General features: G+C 34.5%; 1 protein-coding gene across 1 annotated transcript; it reads right to left on the minus strand.

Moving 5' to 3' along the window:
• Positions 1-5,672: 5,672 nt before the first annotated feature.
• LOC149213346 (cysteine-rich repeat secretory protein 38-like) lies at positions 5,673-6,569 on the minus strand. Its single transcript, XM_089388985.1, has one exon. It carries the CDS (start codon positions 6,567-6,569, stop codon positions 5,673-5,675), a length of 897 nt encoding a protein of 298 aa, XP_089245111.1.
• Between the last annotated feature and the right edge of the window lie 10,939 nt (positions 6,570-17,508).

The raw sequence follows: 17,508 nt of genomic DNA on the forward strand, positions 1-17,508 counted from the left end.
GATAAGACATTAGAGTAGCTCAGCGATTTTTATTTTTGGACAAGAATGCAAAGGGATGTGCAGAGATTTGTGACTAGATGTAAAGTGTGTTAGTTGGCGAAAGGACACAGTCAAAATACGGAGCTCTACACACCATTTCCCATTCCAAGTAGACCGTGGGGCTCAGTCAGCTTGGCCTTCGTCTTGGGTCTACCAACGACGCAGCGGGGTTATGATTCGGTGATGGTAGTAGTAGACCGGTTTTCAAAGATGGCACATTTCATCCCTTGCAGAAAAACTAATGATGCCACTCACGTGGCCCACTTGTTCTTTACAAAGATCGTCAAGATACACGGTCTATCTAAGTCCATTCTCTCTGACAGGGACGTGAAGTTTACAGGGCACTTTTGGCACACCTTGTGGAAGAAGATGGACACGCAGTTAAGTTTCAACTCTTCTTATCACCCGTAGACCAATGGACAAACTGAGGTGGTAAACAGGAGTCTAGGAAACCTGCTACAAAGTTTGATCTGTGAAAATTCACGAATGTGGGATCGGGTGCTTGCGAAGGCGGAGTTCGCTTATAACGACTCGCCCAACTGCAGCACGGGTTACAGTCCTTTTCAGATCTTATATGGCATGCATCCTTGCGGAGTGCATGAATTGAGAGATCTAGGACAGCAAGAAAGATGGAGTGCTGATGGGGAAGATTTTGCTAAAGTGATGAATGATTTACACGAGCAGGTGAAAATAAAATTGCAGGACAATAGCCGAAAATATAAGCAGTGAGCAGATTTGAAATGGAGAGAGGTGCAATTTAATGTGGGAGATGAAGTCCTCGTGAATTTGCACAAGGAGCATTTTCCTAGAGGCGCATATAACAAGCTGAAGTACAAAAAGATAGGCCCCTGCAAAGTTCTCCAGAAATTTTCAGCGAATGCTTATGAAATACAGCTGCCACCAAGAATAGACATCTCGTCCATATTTAATGTGGCAGACCTATTTCCATAAACTGCTGATCCAGAGGAAAACAGTATAGCACATCCTACACGGGACACACAGGACGGAAGTGAGACTTGGATGAGACAAATGCCTTATGTTCAGACCCTTGAGATTGAGAGGATCCTCGACACTCAGATGGCCAAGCAAACTCAGCAGAAAGAATATCTGTAATATCTAGTCAAGTGGAAGAACAGTCCTATTGAGGACAATTCGTGGCTGAACGCCAGATAGATAGAGCAGGTGGGTTATTCAGTTGAGAAGCTCATGGACCGGAGTCATGAATTCTTCTTGCCCTGGGAGCCTAATGGAGGAGCATCTAGCTAAGGGCACCATGACCAGGTGTTGGTCTCCACCAAGGTGGAAAGGTTTATCAGTATTTGGTTTTCTTTATGTTTAATTGGTCAAATCATAATGTAGAGACTTGTTTCTTTTAATTTCATTATTAGTTAGGGAAACCTAGGAACAGTATAGTTAGTTAGGGTCATTGCCAACATTGTCTGTCTTTTATTGAGTAATTCATCTTATTGTTCCTTTCATTTAAGAACAAGAAAAAAACACATCTATATCAATTGTAAATCTTGTAGCGCAAGAAGACCCGAATAAGTTAACAATTATGTAACTGAAAAAAACAACTGAAGTGTAACTGTGCACAGTTCAGGTAACTATGGGAAAATAGTACAAAAACTAAATGTAAATCATTATGAATGGGTTCAACGAGAGGAGAACAGTAATATAATATAGTAGCAAACGTTATTCAAAAAACCCTGAATCTGAATCCATCTGTAACAAGCAATCTTTCCATTTCATTTTTCTTTCTATTAAATACTGAGTGTGACAAATTAAACAACGACATGCATTCCTGTGTTTTTCTAGCAATCTTCTCCTAACAGGAAGAGACAAAGTTGTCAATATTTGAACGACAAACAGAAAGCAGATTATACCAAGGAACAAGGCAACAGAACCCAGCAATCAACACCTATTCCAAAATCACAGCGCATATAACCACGAAAGCAAAAAGCAAACAAGATGCAAATTCAGTGGAAATTCTCCACAATAGAGGTAGCCATTGTAACCAATATTTTTTTTATTTCCATTACATAAAAATTAATGTTGGCACATAGTAACAAATAACAGTCCTCAAAAGTATAATACCAGCAACCAGAAATCAAAACGACTTCCTCAGTGACAACTAGCAAAGCTAGGGTTCGAGACCCTGTAGAACTATAGTGTTGCCGAGAAGAACAATAAAACTAATTACAAGTTGTAGCCAAGACCATTGAACACAAAATAGCAGTCAAAGGAGCGAACACTCTCATTTGCTAACCTATTGGAAAACTATACCAATAAGTAGAGAGGAAAGACTACAAATGGAGAATTCATAGCAGAGAATGACCCTACCCGTTCCACTGACGGAGTTTGAGCCACGACTCGATCCGAAGCCAAACCCAACCTGCAACAAAAACAACAAAGGCAAGTCAGTGAACACTTACCAGAAACGAGAGTGTAAAGCAATAGCAGACAGTGGAGGCGAAAGTGTTGATTTCCCTTACCAAAGGATAGTTAGCACCAGTGGCTAAGGCTCGAACCTGGGTCGTGAACACAAAAGGGAGCCCTGCTCACCAGGAGCAGGCAACCTTAGCACCACCAAAAAGTTGAGTAAATAATCATAGCAAGGAGGAGAGGACATACCTTGTTGAAAATTGATCGGAACCAAGCTCAGGGTCCATTGTGAATGCGACCTGGAAGCCAAGAACATCGACAGCAAGTTAATCTGGAATGCAACCACAGTGAACAATATAAAGATAGTTAAAAACAACAGAGACAACAATGTCCACAGAGCAGAGCGTTAACCAGGCAAAGAAAACCACAACCAAAAGCGGACAAGGTGCCATTACAGAGCAAGACACCGTTGCATGCAAACCCTCTTCGCAGACTAGACCCTCACTGCAATCTCTTTGTGGAGCAAGAAACAAAAATGGTTGAATGCCAAAAGCCAAGGGTTTTGCTAACTTCAACGAGCGGGAAACAATAACTGAGGTGAGTACATCTAACCCATCGCCATTAAGAACTGCCATAAATGCCTTCAACAAATATCCAAAAATATCTATTGATTAGAGTTTAATCATATGTGTAATGATCCCGAATTGTCGTTAATCACACATTGTTAATTACAACGCTGGAGTGGTATTATTAGTAATTATAAACCAAAGTACGGGCTGGTCCCATCAATCATATCATACAACTTTTTGAGTGAAGCCTAGTCATTATCACTTATGTAGAGAAAAGTGACTGATTCTTTTTTTGTTTATTTTTTTTTCGAAGTTATAGGTGTTACTAGAATGGTAATCTAGTTATACAAAAGGAGTAAGGTTGTTTGAGGAAATATATATGAAGACTTCGTTCAAAATTATAGTTATAAATGATTAGTACAATTAATATAATAATAAGGATATTGTTTATTATTTTATGGAGATTTGGATTGATGGTGAATGGGTGACCATTTTAAATTCTTGAATTGATGATGAATGGGTGCATTATCGAGAGAGACTTTCCTATGATAAATTCTGAATTAGTTTATTGGATTGATGATCAATAGGTGCATTCTTGGATTAAGGGTGAATTAGTACACTAGAAACAAAGTCTTTGTTTGATAAGTCATCAATTAATTTCTTAGATTGATAACAAATAGGTACATAACTCATTAATCTTAATGAGAAGACTTAACTTGATGTATTTTACCTCCTCCATTCTTGGATTGAGGGTGAATGAGTACACTAAAAAGAAAGTCTTTGTTAATAGGTCATCAATTAATTTCTTAGATTGATAATGAATAAATACATAATTCACTAATCTTGATAAGAAAACTTAACTTCAAAGAAATTAATGTATTTTAACCCCTCCTTCCTTATCATTGTACACAACCATACATACACATATATTTATAAATTTAATTTTTTATATAAATATATATATATATATATATATATATATATATATATATATATTATATTTTAATTTTTTATATTAATAATAATTTTATTATAATATATTTTATTTTTAATCAATATTAAAATTATCTATAAAATAATTATTTTATCATATTACATTACTTCAAACTTTTTCATATTAATATTAAATTTTAATTAACAAATCATTTTCATAATCAATTTTATGTTTAATACATATTAAATTTTTATTAAAAACAATAAGTTGACTTAAAATTTTTGCGTGAAGTATGAAATTGCAACAATTATATAGACATGTACATTATGAAATTGAAACAATTACTCAGAAGTAAATTAAATGGATAGTATATTAGATATATGTATACTTTATCTAATTTTAATCATTAAATTATAATAATAAAAAAATGGTTCTTGGTTTTTCCAAATTTTATATTAATTTAATGTTTAATTTGATTATAATTTTTAAATTAGATTATTATTATAATATAAATATTTAAATTTAATATAAAATTTAGTAAATAAAAAAATGAGATAATATTGAACTCAAAGGGAGTGAATAATCACATTGAATCTTTATTTTTATGAGAAAAAGAAAATTGTCCACTGAATATTGGGTAAAATACTCTCTATGGAAACATGAAAATCTATATTGACTGAGTTGAGTTAAAAATATGCGAGACGAGTATGCGTCACATTTTACGAAGACATCCATGCGCATCATTACTGAAATATAATTGGAGGTTACAGTCCATAACGCCGCAGAGGTTACTGAAAATCAAACTCCCTCGTATTTATATCAAGTTACAAATACTGCATAAAATCAAGTTACAACACTGAAGAGAACATATTTTTTCTTTTGGCAACATTCGTCCCAATCCTCTCTTATCACATTATTTCTTCATTGACGGATTGTTTTCTTTTGGCAACATTCGTCCCAATCCTCTTATCACATTATTTCTTCATTGACGGATTGCTTCGTTGGCTTTCGTTTAGGCTTTGCAAACCCATGGGAATAGACAAACTCTTTAAAGTCGAGCGTGACGTAAAGATGAATGTTTTAATTTATTATATATTGTAATTTGCGGTGAGAATAATTATGTATGGTTGTGAGTAAATGAAGGTTAATTTATTATTATTATTTAAAATAAATTACTTCATTTAAAATGAGATAAGACAAATTTTTACTCATATTAAATGTCCAAAAAAAATCTTACCACAACAAAAATAATATTAAAACAATACTCTAGATCCATATAAGATTTTAAGTTATTTGGTTTTCAATTACAATAAAATTTCAACTATTTTTTTTTTAAATAAATATTTAAAAAATATATATACAAAATTAACTTCCATTTAAATTTTGATTGGAATAAAGCACAGCGGAAAGAAAATAGGAAATGGTTTTTCTTTTCATGAAAATGGATTTAGTAAAATTAGTTGTCATAGCCCAGCATAAAACAAATATTTTGAGGAGACTCGCCAGATAAAGAAAGGATGGAAATTTAAAGACAGCCAGAAAATTCAATAATTTTAACTTAGTCATTTTAAGTTACGACACGGAGAAAGTGAGCAAGCAGACCACTAATGCGACCACAACACAACCGTGCAACCAGACAGCAAACAGACATCCAAAAAGAGTCATCTCGCGATCATCTCATTAACCTCACACAATCATCCTAACCACAACGCGATACCCACCATTAATTGGAGGAAAGTAGAGCACACCTATACGAGAAGCAAGCCGCCCAGCACACCTAAAATTATGATTATTTTGCTTGAACTCTTTCTATTTGACCCGTTCATCTGCTTCCCTGGCGGATAAGCCCCCGGTGTAACAGCTGGCGACTGTGTGTGCCGCTTCGTTGGTGCAATAGCTGGCCCTTTTGCCGTGGATGGAGATGGAGGCAAAATCGAGTTAAAGAAAGGATACATTTCATAATGGGCATTGCAGCTTTTGCTCAAAACCGTAGCTCCTGCGCTTCCAGGAATTCTTGATAAAACAAAATTGATTGCGCTTAAGAGACATGTTTTGCATTGGATACTCGATATATCTCTCGTGCACTGCACCACACCGTAAATCCTTCGAGACAGGGAGTCTGTACTTGTTCCGGAAGCATATAACTTAGATCCAGACGCTGCTTCACCTGACAAATTGGTTAATAGGCTCTCAACAGCCGCGTTAAAAACATCGGGGGTGGACATTTTACTTTGATTATAATTATACCATCCACCAGTAGACATTTGTCCGAAGAAATCATATTTTTCATAACGTAAGAAGCAGTCATCCAACAAAATTAAACCACCGCCGGTATTCCCACATTTGTGCCGAATTGTAGTGACTGCTCTATGGGAGCAGTTGCGGCACTGTTCGGCTGTTGTGTCCCTGGAACATTGTAGGAGGCCGTATATTTGGCCATCCACACAAGTGTTAAAACCAGTTTGGGAGGTGTGTTGAACAAGACTATCAAAGACTGTATTCAGATTGCTGTCTAACGTACTACCGTGCGTATAGTTGAAGTCGAAGAAGCACACAGTGTGTGGATCCTGGAGTGCATCGGCAGGAAAAGCAATGAGTATGAGGAGAAGTAGGATGATGTAGAAGAGCCTAATAATTTGCCCCATCACGAAGAATCCCTTCGTTGGAAGTAGAATTCTGGTGGTCACTGAACAAAGGAGACTCTGCAGGGGATGCCAACGTTGTTCCTGCAATTCTGTATATATAGATTTGAGTAATTGAATTGCATATACTATATATAAGAATGAGAACAAGGTTCGAAGTTTTAGGCACATTGTCCACCAAGGAAAAAAATAACCCACGAGAGTCAATTCAAGTCCGATACAAACCTTTTTGATATTTTGTGGGGTGTGGAGCGGGTATAACGGGATTCCACTTGACCACATTCACGTTTAAGATAAAAAGGCCAAAAAGTCCGTTGGTATTTCGCGCTATATGTATTCACGGTTCTCTTTCCTTGAATGCCAGCGTTACTTTGACTTTGACTCCAGTTTGGTTCAACAAATAAAATTTTAAGATTTTATTGGTTCTCTTTCCCGTGTGAATGCCAGCGTTACTTTTACTTCGACTCCAGTTTGGTTCAACAAATAAAATTTTATAATTTTAAGATTTTATTAATTACGTTTGTGAACACCACTGGTGTATACAAACTTAGCTGATTTTGTTTTCTTAAAGGCGTAGTGCAACAAACAAACCAGGTAATTTATTGGATCTTCTTTCAATAATCCAAGATCATCTTTCTCTATAGGTTTATTTTTTATTTATATATATATATATATATATATTTTATTAGGTTTATCTTTTTTTTATAAGGTTAAGGCTGAGTTGAGATTTTTGTGATCCATGTCAATGTCAAGATTAAGAGAGTTTTTCAGCTTAAATCACATGATGGTGTATTTGTTGACCAACCAGTATGGTTCATCGTCAGGACAAATGTCTCAACAAATATACTATCACTGGTTCATCTTCAGGACAAATGCCTCGACAAATATACTATCATGTGATTTAATCCGAAGAATTCTCTTAAGATTAAAGTTATTATTACTAGTGAGTATCTCACATATCTAATTAATATACAAAAAGATAATTATTGTTAGGGTTAATATACCTACCATTAGGGATACTTATTATTACTATATAAGTTATAATATAATATACTTTATATACTAATATATAGTGATATAATATGGATATGTATTAATGATGTGCTTTATATTATAGATATTATAATACCTTATATAATATATTAATATTTATATATTATATATCATATTAATAATTGGATCATATTATATTATAATAATATATAGTTATTGTAGGTATATTAATTATATCTAATAGCTACTAATAATATAGCTTAATGGTATTAGGTTATAGTAATTAGTCTCCATCTGATTTTTAGATCCTTTAGAAAATGTTTTCCAAACTTTTCCTAGGAAATTTTAGTGACAATAACTAGAGCATAGGAATTACACACAAAGCATGTTGATAGGTCCTTCTGAATGTAGAGGGAAAGAAACTTACTCATGAAGCACTCAAAATGTACTTTTGAGGCTCTTGAGTTTCAATACAAACTTTATGATGGTGTATGGGTTAATCCCAAGAAAGTTGTAGCTATGTAACACTTTCCCTATCTTGAAAAATGACGAACTTATGTAAATTCTTTGGAATTTCAAATCCATAGTCTACAAAGCCTAACTATGGTAAGAAAAGCCTCCTATCTGCACCATATCAAACCCAAAAGTTGGACAATTAACATGGTGGCCCTGGGTCTTTTTTATTGGGCTTGAGCTACAGGAGCTTCATTTAGCCCATGTTGTCCTCATTTACTCCCCTTACTCATATATAGACTCTAGCACCCATTATTATTGTGTAAATTTTGCATTTATTCAACTAAAATTCAAATATACCCTGTAAAATTCATGTGTAGTTATTTTAGTACTAGATCACAAAAGTTGATATTGTGAATATTAAAAGAGAGATAGGGTATCTTTCCTAACTATAATCAATTACTTAAGTGTACTAGATGGTTTTCAGAACTTCCCAATAGTGTTGATATGAAACTAAAGGCATTGAGATCTAACTATGATGCTCAAAACCTCCTAATCGCACACATATCCCCCTAAATGGAAGAAATCCTTTAAAAAGGATCCACGAGATAGTTTAGGGGCTTCTTCATGGGTAATAAGCCAAATAACCTTTATACATGGTCTCAAGAACTTATTTTCCTCCATTTCATACTTTATTGTCCCTAATACCCATTTGTATTTTGAAAAACATACCAATGGGTAGAGTCTATTTTTGTTTATTTCCCCTTACTAACCTCATTATAACAGACAAAGATAAACTCTACCCTCTTACTAACCTCATCATAAGAATGCACACAATAAATACAACTAGAATCGTATTGTACCTCATAAGCTAATGGGACTATATTCATAGGGACTTTTGGAATAAGAAAAAAGGGAAAAATTTGACAATTGTGTGAACCACAAAAATGGCAACTCATTTACACAGAAAAACTTTTAGATATAGAAATAAACAAAAAAAAATCCCAGAAAATGTAAATTGTGTTTGCTGTGTAGTATAGATTTAGTATGCAAACTATGAAAACACATATAAAATAAAATACAAACTATGAAAAAACATATAAAAGGAATAAATAAGAACAAAAGGTTTGGAACAAAAATACAAACTTTGAAAACTCATATAAAAGAAATAAATCAGAACCCAAGATTTGAAACGCCACAAGTCCACGCATCCATCGACCTCAAAAATTCTAAATCATGAGGTCTAATTGAAACAAAATGAGTTATATGGAGATAAAGAGATTGTCGTGGAGTTAGTGATTGCTAAAGTTTGTAGTGAGTATTGTTTCTTTCTCTAATAAATTATGTCAATGTCAATTTGCGAGTAGTTCCACGAGTATTAATTTGCGCTACTATTACTAGAATATTAATATTATATATATGGTACTAGTACACTATATTCTAATAATCCCCTATAATATTATATTTTACCATAGTTAGTAATATTATATTGGATTACTAATATTAATAAATAAATCATTTCTATATTGTGCCTTGTAGAATTTGAGAGAGATAATGTATTGTTAATCATTGAATTTAACAACACCACACCTTATTAGCATTTGATGCCCTTAATGCAAATTATTGTGATAAAAGAGGAATGATAAAAGGCTATATGAGGGAGTCGAAAGAGAAAAACTTACACTCTTGATAGAAGTGAAGGACCAATGTCTCCCCAACATCTAAGACTTTGCAAGTCCTTATACAATCTTGGGTGAATAGCTAAATTTAATTCCAAAAAGGTTCCTCAAAATGGATGAAAACTGTGCTACAAACACCTCCTATAATTATCATAACACAAAGGTATATTTCACATATCTCATCTTACTTGTCTCTTTAATCTAGTTTATTACATTTATAATATTTGTAAACCTAATTTACATTTTAGATCTATGGGTTATGGAACACTACACATAATAAGTGATAAGGTATACCCCTATATGGGATTATACTATACCCTATATATTAGTATCCCTATATACTTAGGGTATATATTATCCTATAATATCCTAGGGGATAATATATTATATAGGATATCCTAATATAATAATATTATTATATCCCCATATATATATAGGGTACTCTATTATTAGAGGCTATTAATATAGATACCCTAATACTTATATACATCCCCTATACTATGGGATAATATATATATCCCTATTACACTATAATAGTGGTATCCTAATAGTGTCCTATATTATAAGGGATATATATATATTAATAATAATATATAGGGATACCCTTAGTAGGGATAAATGGATACTGGTATATATAGGGTATACCCTGTATAATGATGATAAGGGTAATAATATATTATATATTAATGATATTATATTTATATTTATATTTATATATATATATATATATATATATATATATATATATATATATATATATATATAGGGTTTCCTATTATACAAACCTTTGATACATTGTAATGATTGAATGTGCATTATTTATCTACAATTATGTATAAGTTGTAATCACATGGTAGATTACACTGTGTTCTAAAGACTAGGTGGGAAATTTATAGATGGTGTTATATGGTGTGGGAAATTCACATGCCCAACTTTTACCCACAATCTGTAGGGTTGAATGAATCTTATATTTTGGTTCTGAAATTCTAAGTACAATGACAAGACGCTTGCATTCTTTCTTCTATCAATATTCAGAAAAAAGATTACACAAAACGTCAGACATAACAACTTGATTCATTGAGAATTGATATTATTACCAACAAAATGCTAAACATGAATATAAGCACATGTAATAAATAAAATTATTATCTTTTCTCTCAATAATTTCCCACTGATTTGGTTGCAAAGGAATGATTCACCTTCCAATTGTAGGGATCAATTTAAATTCCATGCTTTGGCTATCCCTTTACATAATCATAATATTGTAACAAATGCATTAATATTATTAATCATATTATAATATATAGCACCTTATATATATATATATATATATATATATATATATATATATATATATATATATATATATATATATATATATATATATATATATATCTGTGTGTGTGTGTGTGTGTGTGTATATCTATATATGTGTATATGTACATGTATATACATGTATACACACACACACATCTATATGTGTGTGTATGTATGTATATATATGTAAGTATATATATATATATATATCTATATATATATATATATATATGTGTGTGTGTGTGTGTGTGTGTGTGTGTGTGTGTGTGTGTGTGTGTGTGTATATATAGTATTAGATATTACTAACTATATATTGATTATATAGTAATATATAGGATATCATATTAATAGTGATATAATGATAATCTATTACCAATATAATATAGTATCATATATTACATATTAGGATACTGACATCTTGGGCTAAGAAGTAACCCTGCCGAGGCTATGGATGCCCGCTAGTAGCAATGACTCTACCTATGATTATAAGAGGTCATCTGTATAAGTAAACAAAGCAACATGATTTTGTGCTTTAACTTTAAATTGTCATCAATTTAAAAGTTATTGTCAATTATCATTGTTATAATCAATATTTACGAGATACACAAAATGATAGTTTTTTGATTTCGTTAAGAGTTCCAAAGAAAAGTCTAAATCCTAGCAATTTGATTTAATTTAACTTCTATTCATTTTTCCTTTGAATTTTATCATCAATTTTACAAAGATAATTGGTTCTTCATAGTATGTCACCATTGTTGTGGTAAAACACAACCCCTCACCTAGATTTTTCACAAAATCATAGGGACCCTTCTATTTTGGGTTTAGATAACTCCATTCTTTTTTGACATTTGGGTAAATTTTGATTTCTTTGGTCTTTATTGCCTGAATTTGGAACTTTTTAATGGGAGGATCATATCTTGGTTGTTGTGACTATCACCTTGGTAACTAATATATACTAGTATATAATATAATAATATATATATCACTTATACTATTATATCCCTAATAAGGTATATTAATATATATAAGGGGATACTATAGTAAGGTATATATACCTAATAGAATACTCTATATCCCTATATAATATTATTAGTATATATATTATATTATATATATTACTATGTTATTATTCCTATAGTACCTATAATAGTATATATAATACTATATACATAATATTAATGATTATAATTAATGTGGGGAATTTTAACCCATTCAGATAGTCATGAAAATGACTCTCTCATAGAAAGAAGTGACAGAAGGCAACAACTCTGGTTCTAGGATTTAACAAAACTAGTGGCAGAGAGTACCAAGCATCCATGGAGACACAGGGAGGAGGTAGCTCCACCCCCTCCTACAGTTACATGGTAGCAAAGAGAGGAAGAGGAGGGAAAAAGAACAAACCTCCACAGTTCTTGGAGTTTAATACAAAAGACACAGAAACTCAGAAGGCAGGAGGTAGCAAAACCAATGCAGATCAAGGGGCCCACAAAAAAGACTATTGGGATGAGAAAGAGGAACACAGAGGTCAAGGGTCAGAGAATAGAGCTAATATGGGGCCCTATAAACCCAAGACCACAACTAAACCTCAGCTTATTCTAAACGATCCAGCTCTGCAAGCGCATAGGGTTCACATGGCTAGCTATGCCATCATATGTAAATTTATGCGAATTTGGCCATCAAAGAAAGCATTGTTAACCTGGATAAAATACAACTGGAAGCCAAAGGGGGAGTTAAATATTCATCTTGGATCCAAAGGTTTTTTCACTGTGGTGTTTGCAAACATGGAAGACAGGGACATAATCTTTGAAGGAGGGCCATACTTCTTTACAGTTGTTGGACTCGATATGAGGCCATGGACGATGAACTTTGTGCCAGAACGAGAAACCTTCACTTTGGTACCGGTATGGATTCGACTATACTCCTTACCTTTAGATTACTGGATGTCAGAGTCTTTAAAAGCTATAGGTAATAAATTAGGTCATTTCTTAAAAATTTCAGAGGCAACTCTAAGGGGAAAATATACATCCTATGCCCGTATATGTGTGGAGATGGACTTATGAGGAGCCCTTCCAGATCAGGTGATTCTAGAAGTCTATGATGAGGAATGGGTTCAAGCAGCTGACTATGAACATATCCCATTCAGATGTCACAAATGTCATGAGAATGGGCATTTATCTAGAGTTTGTCCTCTCAATCGAAGGGAGGAAAACCTAAATACCAACAAAGGGAAAGACCAGATAGGTTTCACCAAAGTAGGAGGAAAAGGAAAAGGAGGAGGAAGGAAGACACAAAAGAACCCTAGTGTGAATTATAAAACAAAAAGTTACAACAGTTTTGATATCTTAGGAGAAAAAGAAGCTGAGGGAGGGGATAAAGAGAGTACAGAGAATCAAACAGCAAGGGGGAAAGAAAAAGAGACTAGCATGGAGTACATTCAGGAACAGAATGAACACACAATGGACCCTTTGAGTACCATGGAAGTATAAAAAGACTAGCAAATGACTGAAAGTGAAAGTGGTACAGAGGATCAAGATTTACAGGAGATCCTGGAAAGGGAGAACCCAGAGTTGGAAAAGTTTCTAGAACAGAGCGACAACCTGGGAATAAACTCCATCTCTCGGGAGGACTTGGACAAATTCCAACAAATATTCTTTAACAAGGCACATCAAATAGCTGCAGGAGTCAAAAGAGGACATGACAACCAGGAAAACAAAGGAACATCCTCAATAGGATTAATAAGAGGAAAATTATCAAAGAATCCAGCCAAAAGGAGGGGAAGAAAAAGATAGAAAGAATTATTATTGGAGTGTGGCAAGCTCATGATTGATCCAGGAAGGATGAAAGGAATTTCTAGTTACTCCTTTATAACCCCACCTCAATGAAGATCAAAACCTAGAACATTAGAGGACTAGGTAGTAAAAGAAAACAGAGGAATCTTGGTAAAAGGATTAGAGAGGAACAAAATGACATAGTATTCATATAGGAAACAAAATGCTCAGTAGAGAGGATCCGCGAAAAACATAGCAAATGGGTAAAGAGATATGAATACCTTGAAGTTAAGGCAAATAAATCTGCTGGTGGAATTCTCACTCTCTAGGATCCACAGGAATTTGGTGTGATTGATGTAGAGGCATCCAGACATCACCTTTCTCTGATTTTCTAACCGGAGGGTGACAGGCAATGTTACATGATCACCAATGTCTATGGTCCACAACCAATAGAGGACAAACTTCGACTCCTCACAACACTAGAGAATATGAAAAAGAGATACCCAGCTTTACCATGGATTCTTGGAGGTGATTTTAACATAACAAAATCATTCGTGGAGAAGAAAGGAGGAACTAATATACTTGGGAGGGATTCAATTTCCTTTCAGCACTTGATCACCAATATGAAATTGGTTGATATGGAAACAAGCAATGGAATCTTTACTTGGAATAACAAAAGCAGAGGTCCTACCCAAGTGACCTCAAAATTGGATAGATTTATGGTTTCAGAGGAACTTCTTCTCAGGGGAAGCATCATTACTACACTCATACTACCTTTTGGGGGTTCAGATCACTGGCCTATCCAATTGGAAGCTTCCCTTTTTGGCAAACCATGGAACACCCCCTTCAGCTTTGAGAATTCTTGGCTCACACACTCAGATTTTCTCACAAATATTGAACAATGGTGGAAGGAAGATCTTCATCTTCAAGGAAAAAATATGTTCCTACTTCACTGTAGGCTCAAACACATTAAAGGCAGACTCAAAGAGTGGAACAAAAAGGAATTTGGTAACATCTTCAAAGCTAAAGGAGAGGTGGAAAAGAAACTAAAGGAAATAAACCAGATCCTTATCACAGAAGGCTGCACAGATGAAATGAAAGAGATGGTAGAGTCACTCCAACAGGAGTGGGACAATAGATGCCTTCAAGAGGAAATACTCTGGAGATAGAAATCCAGAGTACAATGGATTAAATAAGGGGAGAGAAACACCAAATTCTTTCACAGATCCACCATAGCTCACAGAAACAACAATAGAATTATGAAACATACAGATCAACATGGTATAGAGAGAGACACTCATGAAGAGATGGAGAAGGTTCTACTACAACATTTTTATAAAATTGCTGAGGAAACCTCGAAAAATAGATACCAGTTTATGGAAAAATTCACTCAGTACATCCCTAAATTGGTCACCACAGAATATAGTTTCAATCTCAGTAGACCAGTAACAGTGGAAGAAATTGAGGAAGCTGTGAAAGAGAAGCAAAATGGGAAAGAACTAGGCCCGAATGGCTTTAATGTGGACCTTTTCAAATCTTGTTGGAAGATAGTGAAACAGTACATCCTGGAGGTAGTGGAAGAATCTCAAAGATTTAAGAAAGTCTTAAAGGCACCCAATGAACCTTTCATAGCCTTAATCCCTAGAGAGGAGAAGGCCACCTCTCCAGATAGATTTTGACCTATAGCATTATGCAATGTGATATACAAAATCATGTCCAAAGTCATTGCCAACCGTCTTAAACCTATCCCCCAACCATAGTGTCAGAGGAACAAATAGGCTATGTGGAAGGAAGACAAATTACAGATAATATAATTCAAGCACATGAAATGGTTCATTCACTCATTACCAACAAACAAGCAGGAATGATAATGCAACTAGACATAGAAAAGGCCTATGACAAACTTAGCTAGTCTTACATAAGAGAAATTTTAAAAGTCTATGGCATTGATCACAATTGGATTAAATGGGTTATGGTGCTAATTACAACATCCAACTGTTCAATTCTTCTCAATGGCACTCCATCCAAATCCTTCAAGCCTTCTAGAGGTCTCAGACAAGGAGATCCTCTTTCTCCTTTCCTCTTCATTCTATTGATGGAACGGTTAGGAAGAGCTATTAGAGCTACCAAGGAAGAAGGGAGAATTCAAGGTCTGAGACTCACTCATGGTGGGGACACAGTGACACATCAATTTGTGGATGAAACTATGCTTCAAGGCACACCCACTATTAAGGAAGCCAAAGCATTGAAACAGATTCTGAGTGAGTTTGCTAGGGCAAAGGACATTGAGGTAAGTCTCACTAAATCAAAAATCTTCTTTTTCAATACAGATATGTCAATTCAAAGAAATCTTTCTAGAATTTTGGGCTTTCAAAGGGAGACACTACCTGTGAAGTACCTGGGAGTTCCTCTCACTAACAAACCGCTTCACAAGGATATATGGGATCCTATTCTTAATAAGCTAAAAGATAAGATCAGGAAATGGACAAACAGAGCACTAAATTTAGCAAGGAGACTAGTTCTCACTAAGGTTGTGCTATAAAGTATCAGTATCTATATGCTATCTCCCATTCCAGCACAAGTCGATGTAATGACCAATATAAGAAACATTCAGAGAGACTTTCCCTGGGGGAAAGGCGAAGAAAAGAAGAAATGGGCCCTTGTGGCATGGGATAGAGTATGCAAACCTAAGTCCCATGGTGTCTTGGGTCTTCATGACCCAGGAATTCTAAATAGAGTTCTTAGCACCAAAATCTAGTGGAGATGGTTGAAAGAAATTCAAGCCCCTTGGGAAAAAATATAGAAGCACAAATATGCTAGTGAATGGCAAGAGGAAAATCTCATCAGAATGACAAGACAATTAAAAGGTTTTGCAATATGGAATAGGGCATGGGAGAACAGAGCCCTAGTCTAAAACCATAGTTTATGGGAGATCAGAAATGGGAACCTAGCTTAGTTCTGGGAGGACAATTGGTAGCAGGAGGACAATCTCCGAAGTGAAGAATTGGTGGACATTCACACCGATACCATCAACAAAGGACTAAGGTGGGTAAATGACTATTGGGATCAACCAAGGAATGATAAGAAATGGAGAACTTGGAAACTTCTAGATTATAGTGGAATTGGCATGTTGCATACTCAAGCTACAACCCTTCAAGGTCTTTTAGACAAGAGACAAATCTTGAACTCAAACTTGAACGATCAACTAAGATGGGGAAAGAACAAGACATGTCTCTTCAACCTTAAGGAAGCCACAAGAATAGATGCAAGGCTAGACCTTCCTAACACTGATAAGACTAGGAAAGAAAACTGGGAAAATCCTCATTGGATGAAAGTAAAATTGTTCAAGTGGCTGGTTCAACACGGAAAGATTCTGACATGGGATAACATAAGAAAAAGAGGTTTTGTTGGCCCCCCAGGATGTCATTTATGCAGACAATAAGAATAAACTACAAATCATCTACTGAATAGATGCACTTTTACCACAATAATTTTGAATTGGGCTGGAGAAGTATTTGAACAGACAGATAGAAATGTTAATGATATCACTACTACGTTGAAGAATTGGTGGGAAAATATTTCAGACAATGAGATCATGAACTCCGCCTAGATGCTGATCCCAGGATTCATAGTCTAGAATGTCTAGAAGGAGCACAGCAACAGGATTTTTAAGGAGAAAATGAGTCCGGTGAGTAGCATCCTAAAGCTAATCCTTAATCAAATAAAAGAGAC

This window comes from Pinus tabuliformis, chromosome 1_1, assembly GCF_031772625.1.
Source record: "Pinus tabuliformis cultivar Carrire ecotype Pingquan chromosome 1_1, CPIR1, whole genome shotgun sequence".
Classification (NCBI taxonomy): domain Eukaryota; kingdom Viridiplantae; phylum Streptophyta; class Pinopsida; order Pinales; family Pinaceae; genus Pinus; species Pinus tabuliformis.